At 41.9% G+C, this 15,473-nt stretch overlaps 2 protein-coding genes across 2 annotated transcripts; both read left to right on the top strand.

Annotated features, from left to right (window-relative positions):
- The first annotated feature begins 727 nt into the window (after nt 1-727).
- Nucleotides 728-3,781, top strand: LOC120799246 (leucine rich adaptor protein 1-like). The gene is made up of 3 exons (XM_040144263.1): nt 728-1,101; nt 1,751-1,935; nt 2,597-3,781. Exons 1-3 carry the CDS (start codon nt 889-891, stop codon nt 3,159-3,161), a joined length of 963 nt encoding a protein of 320 aa, XP_040000197.1. The 5' UTR covers nt 728-888; the 3' UTR covers nt 3,162-3,781.
- Nucleotides 3,782-4,243: 462 nt separating this feature from the next.
- Nucleotides 4,244-14,334, top strand: pgap6 (post-glycosylphosphatidylinositol attachment to proteins 6). Its single transcript, XM_040144529.1, has 13 exons — nt 4,244-4,408; nt 5,637-5,820; nt 6,067-6,268; nt 6,956-7,083; nt 7,219-7,484; nt 7,597-7,943; nt 8,153-8,249; nt 8,479-8,593; nt 9,193-9,335; nt 9,494-9,672; nt 10,541-10,687; nt 10,836-10,952; nt 11,122-14,334. Exons 1-13 carry the CDS (start codon nt 4,345-4,347, stop codon nt 11,431-11,433), a joined length of 2,301 nt encoding a protein of 766 aa, XP_040000463.1. The 5' UTR covers nt 4,244-4,344; the 3' UTR covers nt 11,434-14,334.
- The last annotated feature ends 1,139 nt before the right edge of the window (nt 14,335-15,473 follow it).

Genomic DNA, 15,473 nt, shown 5'->3' with positions numbered 1-15,473 from the left:
ATTAACTGTGCATATCCCGTAGCCTACATTACAGTGTACCTATATAACTACAGCTATAGGTTTACTGGCTGTAGTGAATTTTGATCTCATATTTTTGATAGGTTACATTTTAATACATAAGTCATGAATAGGTCATATTAACCAATACTTAAAAAATGACAATGTTAAACTCTTTAAGGACTTGTTTGATTTTCATGTTGTGAAATCGGGGTTGAACTTGTTACACTAATGGTTAAAGCAGCAAACAACGTTTTGATGAGACTCCGATTAAAATAATAAAGACACTCAGTCATCAATTCACACATTTAGAGGATGTGATGCGCACTCATTCCATCACCAGCAGCTCGCGGTGCGCACAGGTGTCACTGAAGCCTGTCCATGTGACCGCCGCAATGAAACTCCCGCCATTGTTCAACACAAAGAGCATTTCCACTTTCCAGCATCAGGTTCTGGGCCACATACCAGCAATACCTCTGTCGTATGAATGGTGACAGCAGTCAGCAGGACAGATGATTTGCTCGTTCACACTTCCAGCGTTTTCACTGCTCGTTCTGCGCTTCTGTGGCGAGTCTGTCATTCATGGTCGTGCTTTATGGTGGAGGGTTCAGGAATATAACGTGTGCTGTGAGTCGATGTGTGTGTGTGTGTGTGTGTGTGTGTGTGTGTGTGTGTGTGTGTGTGTGTGTGTGTGTGTGTGTGTGTGAGTGTGTTGGTATTTGTGTGTGTGTGTGTGTGTGTGTGTGTGTGTGTGTGTTTATGTGACTCCCACTGGGAGTCTAATTTCTCACAGTGAAAGCTGGAAAGGTGAAGCGGCTTTACGCACAAACTCCTCTCCATCCGGCGCCAGCGATCGGAATACGTGGAAGTGAGAAAGACTGTGCGGGTGGGATGGCAGAGGAAAGCCTCAGCGATTCCTTTCCGGAGCTGAAAGAGGTGGAAAATAAGCTTGGGAGGAAGACACCGGAGAGCCTTCTGATCTGGATGAGAGATGCTGCGGACTGCGAGGACGGTTGGACGTCTGATGAGGTCGACAGGGGAGACCAGAGCTCTGCCTTCAGCGGGAGCTTTTCTGACAAAATCAGCAGCTTAAAACAAGAGATGGTAAAGATTTCTGCTGTGTTCTCAGCTATTCATTTTTCCTATATAATAAATATTTCATGCTCATATATGTTTCTGAGTGGAAAAAGCAGTTTCCCTTCTGTTTTGAAGTGACTCAGCATGAGTTTACTGTGTGTGCCTGCATGGACCTGTGCATCTTTCCATATTTTGGCTTTGCCAGAACATGCGCAACTCTTTTCGGCGATCACTGCTCTGTTTATTGAGAAAAGCCAAAACCACTGAGTTCCAGTGTGAGTCACTTCACCTGCTCATTGACAGACACTGTCTCCTGACTGTCCACCACACCCCTCACCTGGCTTCTCCCTCATTCACCTCCATTCATTTTATACATTCTGACTGGATTCCTCTGTTCATTCTCCACCAACTTTGCTCCTCCCTCGTCCTTCTCAGCTCTTTCTTGTTGATTTTGCAGTCAAATGAGCACACAAACAGGGGCCTAACTAGTTGGGGGCCCCTAAGCCCATAGTGGACCCAGGAGAGGGATTAGGCGCTACAATAAAAGCCCAAACTTGCATCTCAGTTCAGGTCCGACAATGTATAGCATGCACACACACCTGAGTCAGCTCCACTCATACATAACCCTGTTCCCGGATGCACCACAGCTAAGTGCTTCTCCATGCCGTCCATGCAGAGGTGGCTGCGTTCTGCCGACGTAAGGATCCTGCGCCAGCTGGTCGCCGTGCACGAGGGCATCGAGGCCATGCGTTGGCTGATGGAGGAGCGGGGAGCCTTAGTCAGTCGAGGCAGCAGCTTGACAGGCAGCCTTAGCAGCCTGGTCACTGTGGAGGAGCCCGGGCCCTCAGTGACCCCCTGCAGGTAGAGTTATTAGTCTGTCAGGTGTACAGGAGCAGATCATGAAAAACGAGTTCATACAAAGTACCACGACATGCAATATGACCATCTATGTCCAGATAGGAGTCTCATTAATATAAAATTCATTGTAAACCTAACTAAACCATGTTTTGCATATTCATCAGTGTTCTGAAAAATTTATGACTTTGAATTTTCAGGATATGAAAAATGCGTACTTTTCCATGAATATCATACAGACTCATGTGAGAATACATAGACCAGCGGTCAGATCAAACTCCTGAACGTGAGCTGAGAATTTCCTAACATCTTTGCAAATGTCGACAACGTAAACAATTCCAGATTTTTTTGGGGAAGTTCGCCTGTCACATCAGAAAACAAGCTTACACCTCTATTCACAAGCCCCACATTTTGCTAGATTTTCATGTAGTGTAGTTGTGCACATTCAAATCAATTAGCTGATACAACATCCTCTCAAGCTTGAAACCAAAAAACAGAGTTTCCCAAACTGTAAATTAGTAAATTTGCTTCACTGCGGAATTGTGTGTGTTAACTCGTGAGCTTTTAGCTGAATCATACCGGATGTAGCTTTAAAGCATTTTTTGGTTTTATGGCTCATACTGTAGTCCACATGTATTTCTCAGTATTTCTAGTGTTGCTCCCACAGGGAAAGCCCGAGTCCAACCTGCCCTCAGGATTTGACTGAAACCACCATTGGTGGGGAATCAGCAGATCAACGATCACCACACACTGATGATGACGATATAAACCACAAGAGCTACTTTGACGTGCTGAACCCCAGGCCTACTGATGTGAGACCTTCCAGTCCTTCCAACCCCACGTTGGAAGTCAGTGGTCTCACACATGGCAAGCATGGTCTGGCATCATCTAATCCAGCAGACAGTATGGCAAGTGCCAGTTTACAAACGCCACAACTACCGGACTTGGACGCAGATCCATTACAAGACTTCAAAGTCGATGCTGGTACCATCAAAAGAGCTCTGCTCAGAGCTAGCAGGGCAAGAAAAGAAGTGGATCCCGGTACTTTCACCCTCACTCAAGAGTCGGGGGAGACACAGACAGAGCACGGTCTGCCTCAGGAGAGTTTCAAAGCCTCTGAGAACTATGGGATGGATGAGGAAGAGAGTGCACATAATAGAGAGAAGGTTTTGCTGGGGTATGACGCTCAGTGGTGCTGGGTGGAGTCACAGGACGATGTGACGTTTTTATGATCTCCTGTAAGCACAAATGAAGCTGTTGCACCTCAACGGCTACTGCCAGTAATGCAGTGGGATTTACCATGCACTTTGACACTTAGTGTGTCATGTTAGAATAGGGAAGATGCTTTAAGATGAATGTGTCACCATTAGACTGACTGTCAGTGATTTTGTTTGGAATGTACACTGTTTAATTATGTTTTTCTGTTATCAATGTGTATTTCATGAGTCCCAAAGCTCCACAATTATTCTTTCTTTGAAAGAAATGATACAAACCTCGATTCATGGTTGAAAAGTGGTCTACACACAGGGGATTTGATTTTTAGTACATATACAGGATGCTGAGTAAGAACTTCTTCCTTTCATTGTATGAAAGAAAATACAGTTATTGACAAGTACAGCAGTTAATTATTTCACATGCTTATTTCCTCATATATTGTCCAGTCTTGTTGAAATCTTTCACATTTGAGTTCATATGGTTATGACACATTAAGATACAGTAAGGATTTTCAAGGTGGTGCCTTTAAATTGTTATGCAATGATGAGCCTAATATATCTTTTGGTAATAAACAAGACAAAAATTACTTTAGTGATGGATTTGCTTGTTTTTCTCAATCCAAACAGCAGAAAAGTTTGAATGTGCTAAATGAATGCACGTGTAAAGGTAAAATGTCCTTACGTTTTTGGACATTGGTGATGGTGAAACAAGTCCTAATTATGACAGTTAACACGGGTTAAGAATAAAGGCATTTCAGGCAGTCTCTCGTCCTATGGACCAGCGTTGCGTAGTTTGTGTCTCTCATCCTTGTACAGTAATTTTAACCATTGTCATTATAATTAACACATGCACATTTTTAATGGCTCAATCTGTGTTCTGCCTCATTCACATTGTTTATTAAGTTTTGCGTTATTCACAAAAAGCCGTTATTTATGTTGTTTCGATGACTTTCTCTCTTAAAAGGACACAAATTACGAAGGAAATGCCAAATACCCACTCTGTGGGTCGTTTATGTGAGTGATGGAGAAATTTCCGACAGACCGCAAAGGTAGCACCTTACGTCTCTCCTGGCGTCATGTATTTACATAGAAATCAGGAAGTGTTGGGCACGCAAACCTATTTCCCCAGTAGCGATAGATTAGTGTGACATTACAGGTGGATAAAGGACGATGTAATGGTTCAGACAGTGGGAAAGGAACCATGGGAGTTAGATTTTTACGCGGTCTCCTTTTCGTCGCCCTGACAGCTTGGTCATTAGGAGACGGTAAGTGTTTCCAGCAGAAAGCGCGAAGTCAGGGGAAGCGGGTATTAGCACGTTTGCTAACTGTCAGTGGATTGCGGCTGTAACGATGCCAGAGAGACAGACGGCACAATATGCGCTCTGTGCATTGCACGTTGTTAGGCAGATAGTTTTGTCAGCCAAACGTTGACAGCTAGGTATGAAGGTGACACCATGAACCTTTACAGTATTTCTCAGTCGACCATATACTGTCAGTAGGTTATTTAACTTAGTCAATGTTAGCAGTTCCTGCTTGACATTTGTTTAGACAAAGTTTAGGCTTTTTAACCCTTTACTAGTGCAACAGCATTTCTTTGGTCTTCTTTTTTACTGAGTGTGTAGTGTTGTCAGTTGTGCCGTATGCATTTCTTCATCTTACTGGTGGAATTATTCAGCAGTGTGTAATTTATTTTTTTTAAAGAATGTTACCTGTCATCTTCAGTCACATACAGTATCTTAGTTTGGCATATGTTTTATGTTTTAGCTATATTTGGCCAAACTCCTTTCCTCCCATTCCCTTCATTGTCTCCTTCACGTTTATTTCTTCTTACAAATGCAGTTGTGAAACTGAATTATAAAAAGTAAAGGAATAAAGGAAAATTGGCAATAATTTTCACTTTACCATCTACAGACACAGAAACAGTAAACAAATTAGTCGATTAATTGATTAGTCAGTTGATAGGAAATTAATCAACTATTTTCATAATTGAATAATTGTTTTACACATTTTTTTAAGCAAAAATTTCAAATTTGCTATTTCTAGCTTCTCAGATATGAGCATTTGATGCTTTTCTTTGTCACACATGACAAAAAACTGAATATTTTTTGGGTTTGGGGCTGTTAACCAGACAAAACAAGACATTTGAAGTCGTCACCTTGGTCTTTGGGAAATTATGACTGGCATTTTCGCAATTTATTGTCATTTTATAGACAAAACAATTAATTGAAAACATTATCATCGGATTAATCGATAATGAAAATAATTGTTAGTTGTAGCCCTAGTGATTTCTAGCTGTTTGGTCCCAGAGTAATCCTAGATGCAAATTACACTGTTAAAGAGACACAGGTTAGACATGCAAGTCTAACTTTACTGCACTCAGTAGAGTAAATGTGTTTGTACATGTGATTACTAGGAATTTCAAGGAGTTGATTGTCATTTGATTTTAACTGCCATTAGCGCCTTGTCATAAAGTGAAAACCTTATGCCCTACAGATGGACAGGTGACGTTTGTATCAGAGCTCTCGTCCAAACCAGCTCAGAAGTTGTCAAAGTACGCCTGGTACGGCAACGTGAGGTTGCAGAGGTTTCATATACCGGAGGAGACTGCCATCGCTCGCTGGCTGTTCTCCGTCACCAAGGGCCACAGCTTCAATTGTGGACAGCACAATGTCACCATGTAAGAGACGGAGTTCTTTATCAAAGACAAACCCACCTTCTTCCACTGCTTTTTAATCTTTAGTCCCTTCTGTTTTGGTGATTGGATTCTCTGTTTAGTGAAATCACACTTTGTCTCTCTCTTCACAACTTCTTGTGACTCTTCCTTATGTCTTCTTATCTTCTGCTCAGCCTGTTTCTCTGCTGAATTTTCTGCCAGTACTTCTTTGTTTCACTTTGAAACACATGTCTTCTATCTCTTTTGTAGCCATATCCGATGGGGTGCCCCTCCAGTTATAAACCCGATAGGCTTGACATTTCCTAATGCAACCCTCTGGAGCCCCTGTCTGTCTCTGACCCTACCGGTAACATCACACAGCTCCACAACCTTTAACCTCTCCAACCCTGCTCCTGGCGATTGGTACGTCGCAGCCCACTTGCCTGAGGATGATGGGCGCATAGAGCAAAAGGTTTGTATAGAGCTGTGTGCAGCTGATGCTTGATACTTTCCTTTCTTTTTGTTGCTGTCGTGAGCCTTGCTTTTCTTAGAATGTTTTTCTTTTTTGTTTATAGACCATTTTGAGGAAAGATTCGACACCAGTTATTTAAATTTTTTGTGGGTTGGTTGTATTAGATTTTTACTTAACTTTGACTGCATGTGTGTACATCTTATTTATTAAAAACTGATTTTTATTTTGCATTGAAAGGCCAAGATAACGTGTCAGTATTCCAATTATGCTCTACTTGTAAATTTTCCTTTTACCCCAACCTGTTCCACCGGAGCAGGCGGTTAGGACTGTTTCTTAGCTAAAAGTAGCTAAACCACATTCTTCTGCTTCTTCTTATTCTTGGCCTCTGTTCATGTAGCAGAATTGCAGCTGGTGTTGTTGTCTTATTTACCAACAACTGGCCTTGAAAGACAATTTCTACTTGCATTTTATCTTAAATGCGTATATATGTATTTTGTGTGTGTGCGTTAGTTTCGTAGAGTGTTACTGTTTTCCTTCCATCTGATTTATTACGGTTAAGAGTTTGTCAATCACCTGTAAAACACTGCGCTAATCTGTATGAATAATGCTGTACAGATAAAGTTTGCACGATTGAAGAGAAGTTTGCAACAGTATATGACAATTTTTATGTCTTTCTTTGCCCGTCAGGGTTTTCCATCCTGCTCCTATTTCTTCCAGCCTCAGCTATCAATCAGGGAAGCGGTGGACACACCCATTTTACAGCAGGGCACATTCCTCCAACAGACCGCAGCCCCTGACAGACCTGCACGCCTTAAGTAAGAAGTGTCTGTGCATGCATGTGTACATATTCTATTTCCACTCAAGAGGGGTTCCACTCCTTGTACCGTTGTATTTTTTTCCTATCAGTATGCATATAGTAGGTACAGTTAATGTATTTGTGTCTGTCTTAGGGTGTATGTGCCCGAGTTTGCCTCGTCTCTCTCCGTCTCTGTGGCTGACTGTTTGTCAGGGGAGGGAGCAGACAGTGGGAACTGTTCACTGGTCCTCAGGCTCGGCTCCTCCTCTCTGCAGCGGGGCCCAGTAACCGTGAACTGCTCAGGGATTGGCTGCTCTGCAGTGCTCTCTCACCCATCTTGGGACACCTGGCTACGAGTTGTTGTTGAGAGCAGCAAAGACAACCGTACTGTAACGTTTAGCATCGTCTCAAACTATACAGGTGACCATAGAAACATGTATCTCAAACTTAAGTTTCACACATTATATCTCTGTTCTCATCCACTATTTGTTTATGTATTTTTTTCTGTTCTTCTTTTGTCTATTTACCTTAGTGGGATGTAAGCCAAAAAGTGTAGGCCTTAAGGCAGATGATGCCTTCCATAAGCTCCGTGGCAAAAGCAGCTATACCAACTCAACATCAGCAGGCAACAGCTCATTGGGTACAGACACAGTCGCCTTTAATAACAAACCAGTATTCCCTTTTCCGCCGTTGTTGGCATCGGCGTGTGTGTGGAGAATCCCCGTGCTCTACGAGGAGGTGGATGTTCTGTCGCTCCGATTCACCCCCGTCAACGGACCCAACGTCAGCGTTACAAATACACACCCCACACTACTCACCTACCCCCTGCACACACAGGCCACTGGTGGTACACTTAACCTGCAGCTCACACTCAACACGGTGAGTACCACTGAATTACTACACAGTCAAACACACAGTATTCTGATTCAAAACCTTTGATTTTAGAGCAGTGTGTGTTTGTGCTGTTTGACTTAAATTATAATCATTTGTGTGTGTGTGTGTGTGTGTGTGTGTGTGTGTGTGTGTGTGTGTGTGTGTGTGTGTGTGTGTGTGTGTGTGTGTGTGTGTGTGTGTGTGTGTGTGTATAGACTAATGCGATCCTGGGGAACAGCAGCAGTGTGGTGGCCTGTCTCTCTCAATGGGCTCCAGTCCTCGACCTCAACCACTCTCAACCCTGTCGCACAGGTAGCACAGAGACCTGGAAAGATTCATTCATATTCACACTTAGGAATTTATGCCCGTGACAACTGGAAATTACTGCTGTAGCCTGATTAATAGGACAACATGATAGGATTGCAAAAAAAAGTGGATATAAGATAAATAATAATTATTACATTAGCTTGACAAGCTTGACTTTTCATCATGAAAATAAAATGTAGAGAAACGTCTCGTGTGTGTATGTATGTGCCTGCAGATTTGTTTAGAGGATATGGTGTTCACGTGAATGCAAGCGTTCCTAAAGCTGTGGTCAGGCTCCCATTCCCGCAGTCAACAACATGGTACCTCACCCTGCAGCTCACATGCAACAGGTAACACTCTCACATGCATTTTGTGTTTGTACATTTGCCGGTGGGTTCTTATATTTCTGAATATTTTCTGCACCTCTGACACTTTGCTGCTGTGTGTCCTCTATCAGATAGGGATGACATTACTCTCCACAGGCAGTAGATGTTTTATAAATTCACACATACACACCCTAATATATGTAATGGCCTCTGTTCATGTTAACATATAGCACATTTTTACACCATGTACTGTATGTTGTTGTCAAATCACCTATTAGCTTTTTTTAGTTTCCTTCATCTTGTTGCATGTTAAATTTTGCTTGTTTCTTTCACAATTTCACATTAGATACACACTATATTAGCTGTTTTATGTAATACTACAATTTTTTGATAAACACTTATGTACAGTATATTGTACGTACAGCGATTTCCATACTTACAAATCTACATTTAAAGTGCCAATTTAATTTTTTTTTTTATCTGTAAATTTGAGTTAGTTTGTGTGTCAAAAGACCTGTCAGCTTATCAAAGCAGTCCATTGAGACCTGGGGTTTGATGAGATATTGCTGTCTTGTTCATTGTTTTGTGTGTTTTTAAAATGTAGATGTCTTTGTTTCTTGCAGCAGTGACTGTGGTAATATATCAGTGGTGTATGTGGTCCCAGAGGTGTCTGTCACTGCCTGTGTAGAGGACTGTGGGACACATGGTGAATGTAGACTACTTAGATCCTACAGCTACCTTTATGGTGCCTGTGTCTGCAAGGCTGGTATGACACACACACACACACACACACACACACACACACACACACACACACACACACACAAGTTACCTCCCTGTGTCCTTTCTTGTAAGTGATTTATTATTTCTGTCAAGCATTCATTTGGGGTTCACTGCATGTGTGTATGTTTTGTGTGTATGTAGGCTGGAATGGTTGGGGCTGCACTGATGATTCAACCGCTCAGTCATACAGTCGCCAGTTGATGGCAACTCTGTTGCTCACTCTCAGTAACCTGTTCTTCCTGCCTGCCATCGTGGTGGCCATCAAGCGCTGCTACATCACTGAGGCATCCGTCTACCTTATCACAATGTTCTTCTCCACGGTAACACGCACTCGAGCATACATGTGGGAACACTTGTTGTATTTTAGCCAAGTTTCTAACAAAAGGTTATAAAAGTTTCTAGCAAATTTTTCATCTTCCTTTGGCCTTAAAGTATAATGTTGTGTAAGAGGGAAGTTTCAGGAAATCAAAGCTAGGATCTTGTCCAAGTTTACATAGTTTGAACACTCAGCAAGTGTTCACTTAGGCCATTACACTTTCAGTTTGCCAGGTGACCTCAGGACTCAAGAGACACTGATTAATAGCATATTGATGTGGTATAGGAATACCAAAATCAAGGATTTTTATATGTCCAACCTCCACCATGCGATAAGATAATAATAATTAACTAAAAGTACTGCGAAACAATAATTTATCATATCTATAATTTTGTTTTTGAGACAAAGAAGATGCAGTTTACCGTCTCATTTCATTTAATTCAGAACACATTTTACCTTACATTGTTACTACCCAGGGTGCTATTGGCTAGTGTCTGTTTACTATGTATTGCTGTTAATTGATTTTTTTTTTTTTTTTTTTTTTTATATGGCTCTTGATGTCAGATATGCTAAATTGAAACTATACAGGTTAATCCAGACCAGATTGCACACAAATTTCAAGCATTTTTACTATCCAGGGTTAATGTTAATGTCTGTAATAAACAGATTTTGAGAAAAACACCTGGGTTATACATTTGTCAAGTCAGTCACTATAAAAACATTTGTGTGTGTGTCATGTGTAACTATGGGGAAGCAGAGTGTATGGAATGTGAGAGGTGTTTACTACTTTTACTGACTGTTGTGTATTAGGTCTTGTAGCATTTAGAGTGATTCCTTGTCTTCCATGTTTTTTTTTTTCTTCATATTCATAGTTCTACCATGCATGTGACCAGCCTGGTGTAGCCGTACTGTGCATAATGGACTACGATACCCTTCAATACTGTGACTTCCTGGGGTCTATCTGTTCCATCTGGGTCACCATCCTGTGCATGGCTCGCATCAGAGACACATTCAAATATGTAAGACACTGACTATTGCCAATTTTTCCACAATTCTATTATCACACTTTGCTGAGGATTAATATGATACTTTAAGACCCAAGATTAGTTTGATATTGTCTTTTTCTTACTACTTTGTGCGTGTGTGTGTGTGTGTGTGTGTGCGCAGACACTGTTCATGCTTGGGGCGCTGCTGATTGCCATGTCAATGCAACTGGACCGCAAAGGCCTGTGGAACCTGCTGGGCCCCATCCTCTGCGCATTCCTGATAATGGCCACTACATGGGTAAGATACTACTAAAAGGATTCTATACAACACTGTCAAAGAGTCTTTTGCCAGTTTCTGTGTGGATAAAGATCTAGCCGGTCACACAGGACAGAAATAAAGATTAATAAAGGAACTATCATATTGCCATGCCCTAGCTTTGCTAAATCGGCTTCTGTTTTGTTGACAGGTGTACCGAGGGGTGCGGCGTCGACATTGTTACCCGCCTTCTTGGCAACGCTGGGTCCTCTACTTGATCCCCGGGGGAACCTGTGCTCTGATTGGGGTATGCTTGTACATTTTTGCCGAGACAGAGAACAACTACTACTACACACACTCGGTGTGGCACGTGCTGGTGGCCAGCTGTGTGGTGTTCCTATTGCCGCCAAAGGAGAAGGACAAGGAGGCGTTGGGCCGGAGCTGGAATTTGAGCTGGAGACCCCGGGTTTGCGGGTACACTCTCTGTCAGAGCCGCAAGGAAGAACTCTACACTGTCACATAGTGGGATAATAGATGCTGTAAGGAAGCAAAGGCCCTTAATATTGATTGTTAGACAGCTCTATAAGCATTACAGACACAAGGTGTTGACAAAATTTTACAATGTCTTTAAGAGTTCTGACCCTTCAAAGTTTCTTAGCGTCTTGAATAATGCATTTTAAAATCAAATTTAGACCCACACCGATCAGCCACAACATTAAACCACCTGCGTAATATTTTTTAGGTCCCCCTCGAGCTGCCAGACCAGCTCTGACCAGTCGAGACATAGACTGACATAGACAGTCCACATGACATCTGAAGGTGTCCTGCGTTATCAGGCACCAAGATGTGAGCATCAGATCATTTAAGTCCTGTAAGTTGCGAGGTGGGGCCTTCATGGATCAGACTTGTTTTTCCAGCACATCCCACAGATGATCGATGGGATTTAGATCTGGGGAATTTGCAGGACACGTCAACACCTTGAACTCTTTGTCATGTTCCTCAAACTATTCCTGAACAATTTTTGGAGTGTAGCAGGGGGCTTTATCCTGCTGAAAGAAGCCCCTGTCATCACGAAGTGCTGCTGCCAGCAAGGAGTGTACTTGATCTGCAGTGATGTTTAGGTAGGTAGTTCGTGTCAAAGTAACATCCACATGAATGCCAAGACCCAAGGCTTCCCAGCAGAACGTTGCCCAGAGCATGCTTTCTTCCCATAGTGCATCCTGGTGCCATCTCTTCCCCAGGTAAATGACACACCCTGCCGTTCACATGATGTGAAGGAAAACATGATTCATCAGACTAGGCCACCTTCTTCCATTGCTCCATGGTCCAGTTCTGATGCTCACATGCCCATTGTTGGAGCTCTCAGCGGTGGACAGGGGTCAGCATGAGCCCTCTGACTGGTCTGCTGTTAAGCAGCAAGCTGCGATGCACTGTGTTATGACAGCTTTCTATTATACCCAGCATTTAGGTTTTCAGCAGTTTGTGCTACAGTAGCTCTTCTGTGCTACCGGACCACACAGGCCAGCATTTGCTCCCCACAACCTTCAGTGAGCAGGTGCCACATGACCCTGTCACTAGCTCACTGGTTTTCCTTCCTTTGACTGCTTTTGGTAGGTACTAACCACTACTAACCGGGAACACCCCACAAGACCTGCCCTGGTGCTCTGACCCATTTGTCCAGCCTTCACAGTCTGGCCCTTGTCAAGGACACACAGATCCTTATGCTTGCCCATTTTTCCTGCTTCCAACACATCAACTTCAAGAACTGCCTGTTCAGTTACTGCCTAATATATCCCACCCCTTGAAAGGTTCCATTGCAACAAGATAATCAATGTTATTCACTTCACCCGTAAGCGGTTCTAATGTTGTGGCTGATTGGTGTAGATTCTCATAGGTCTATGGTTTTCATGTTCACACTCACTTCAAGTGTGAAAATGTTTTTATATTTGAATTAAAAAAGATCTCCAAAAGTCTTATATGGAAAAAAAAACAACAACTTGCAGACATCCTGAAATACACGCACAAACACCCCATTTAACCCAAATCCAAACCTACTGAAACCTCCAAGGTGGTCCTTTGCCCCTTCTTAGGGATAAACATCAAAACCTTCAGGTAGCAGACCACCTGACCTTTGACCTCATGACCAGGAGTTTGTAGATATTGTGTATGTACATATTTTACTAGACTAGGAAATGAATGTTTGAAATATTTATAAGGAATAGCACTTTGTGGGACTCTTTTCAATATTTTCTATTCGGTCTATCATTGACTTTACTGATAAAATACACTATATTTACTGTATATGTACTGTAAGGACTCCTCATTCTTGTGTCCTGCATTTTAATTTTTTCCAAATGCCAGGGAAAAATTTGATGGTAGGTTTAAGTCTTTTAAAATAGTTTGACGAAACCGTCTCAGCTCCAGGTCCACCTACTAGCTTTTTCCAGAGCTTTCAAACCATATCACGTGTTCTCCATCCATTTGCTTTTTATCTTCAGACTAGTTCATTGCAAGACACTCAGTAAGAATAATCAAAATCATTGAATAGAAACCATTTAAAACCAATAAACTGCTCACCCCCATATATGATGCCTTCCCATCATGTCAACATCAGCCATGTTTCTTTGCGTCAGATTCTCAGCCACTGGTCAACAGTATGTGCATGTCCACTGAGTGGCAGATTTAGGTGCAGTGATTTGTGATACAGGATCCCTCCTCATTCCTGAAAAAAACCCCATCTCATTAAATACTGTACATGGCAGCAGGCTATGTTCCTTTACAGACTTACGTGCAGCTTGTATTGAAACTGATTGGCTCAGTGTCCTGTCTTGTCTGTTCTCTGCTGTGTTGTCATCCTGTCTGTTTAGACTCCCACTCTAAAATCCTACCAGTTCTTACTTTTTATCAGCATTCATTCTGAAGCACTTTTATGATTAAAAAGCTAATTCTACTATAGCCCATATGTGTATGTATGGGCACTTGAAGAATGTATATTCAGATTACTGTGTCCAGTGCCTCCTGTATGTACTGTATGAGTATGTTTGAACGTGTGTGTTTCGTCTCTTGCATACTCTTTCCTTATTTAATTTTATCTAAGACACACAGTTTATGTTTTGTCTGTTTACTAAGATGATTTTCCCATTGTGATTTTGCACATGTTCAAGTTGAACGTTTCAAAGTGACTGTCACACTTGCATAGCCTTCCTTTCATTATTGAAACATTGTTTTTCTCATCTGTATGAGTGTGAATAATTTTATTTTGCTGTCACATTCAAGGATAATGAAAAATCCTACCATAACAACATGGTGTAGCTCCCATTACGCGTAAGGATAAAGAAATGTCATTTTCGATGTAAAAAATGATTTTAATTCCTTGTACTGGACAATTACTTTTCAGTCATTTAAAAATCCAAACAGCTTTTAGCCTACCAAAAATAAATCTTTTGTATAAAGAGAAATGTTTCAGGATTTTATTCAGTGCTTTTTATGTGGACACCGTCACATTGTTTTTCCAGGCACACACACTCTTTGATGCACTGAGAGTGGATTGGGAAATAAAGGGAAGCAGATTATCATAATCCTCAGAAATGTTGAAAGTGCCTGTGTTGAAATACACATTTCTGTGTGTGTGTGTGTGTGTGTGTGTGTGTGTGTGTGTGTGTTCGCCAGTGTTCCAATTTATAGGTTACCTCCATTAGTAAATTTGATGGTCCTGCAAAACTGACAAAGATCAGTGCTTCAGATCACATCATCATCATCAAGCCTATCTGGTCAATGTTTTGGTGTGGCTGGTGTGTGAGTAGACTCAAAGGTGTGTGTGAAGTATTTAAATAGCATTTTAATATTACACTCAAGACAGATTGAAAAAGGAAGTGTCAAAACAGCAGAGGTGGAGATATCCTGATTTTTAAGCCCCTTCAAAAACACTGGATCCTACACATCCCATAATGCAACTCAGTTGCATCTTTCATTAGATTTTCCATGTCTGCATCTTTAAAACTCCATAGCTTGTAACCCAGGCTTTCTCTCAGTTATTTGAAATATATTTAAGTATCAAGCCTAACTGAAGTTAACCCTGATAACCTCATCAGGGTTATTTTCTCATACTTTAGGAAGCCTCCCTCAGAGCCACAGAAAACATCAGACAGCTGTTTTCAGTGCCCCCTTAACCTGAAATGTCATCTAGAAGGTGACCTCGCATAGCAGCAGTCTGATGTTGTGTTGTGGTGAGTCTTGCATAAGTGAAAATTATTGGTGTGTATCAGGGCTTCCCAATGGGTCAAAAGATAAATCTGAGGGGTCTCGTGTTGAATAAAGAAAACCTCTCTGAGAGATTGAGAAATGAATGACGAGTAAAACTCACTCTTTGGTTGAAGTGCTCACAACTCATGTTCACACTCAGGCCCAAATCTGTGATGAAGGGGAGACATTTGTTCAATTTTAGGGGTCAATTTATGACAAGCGTGATCTCGTGCGTTATTTTGACCACATGCAGCCACTAGAGGGAGCCAGTCCAGGAGAAGAAACTGCAGCTGCCACAGGACCAATAGAGGGAAGACGGGA

The sequence above is a fragment of the Xiphias gladius genome, chromosome 14, assembly GCF_016859285.1.
Source record: "Xiphias gladius isolate SHS-SW01 ecotype Sanya breed wild chromosome 14, ASM1685928v1, whole genome shotgun sequence".
Taxonomy (NCBI): domain Eukaryota; kingdom Metazoa; phylum Chordata; class Actinopteri; order Istiophoriformes; family Xiphiidae; genus Xiphias; species Xiphias gladius.
This window is presented reverse-complemented; position numbering and strand designations above follow the sequence as displayed.

What these genes read in the sequence shown, in the direction of transcription:
- LOC120799246 (XM_040144263.1), top strand. Translation starts at nt 889, where the DNA reads ATGGCAGAGGAAAGCCTCAGCGATTCCTTTCCGGAGCTGAAAGAGGTG. An exon ending in GCAGCTTAAAACAAGAGATG is followed by an intron (nt 1,102 to 1,750) that starts GTAAAGATTTCT and finishes CCGTCCATGCAG; the next exon opens with AGGTGGCTGCGTTCTGCCGA. An exon ending in CCCTCAGTGACCCCCTGCAG is followed by an intron (nt 1,936 to 2,596) that starts GTAGAGTTATTA and finishes TTGCTCCCACAG; the next exon opens with GGAAAGCCCGAGTCCAACCT.
- pgap6 (XM_040144529.1), top strand. Translation starts at nt 4,345, where the DNA reads ATGGGAGTTAGATTTTTACGCGGTCTCCTTTTCGTCGCCCTGACAGCT. An exon ending in AGCTTGGTCATTAGGAGACG is followed by an intron (nt 4,409 to 5,636) that starts GTAAGTGTTTCC and finishes TATGCCCTACAG; the next exon opens with ATGGACAGGTGACGTTTGTA. An exon ending in TCACAATGTTCTTCTCCACG is followed by an intron (nt 9,673 to 10,540) that starts GTAACACGCACT and finishes TCATATTCATAG; the next exon opens with TTCTACCATGCATGTGACCA.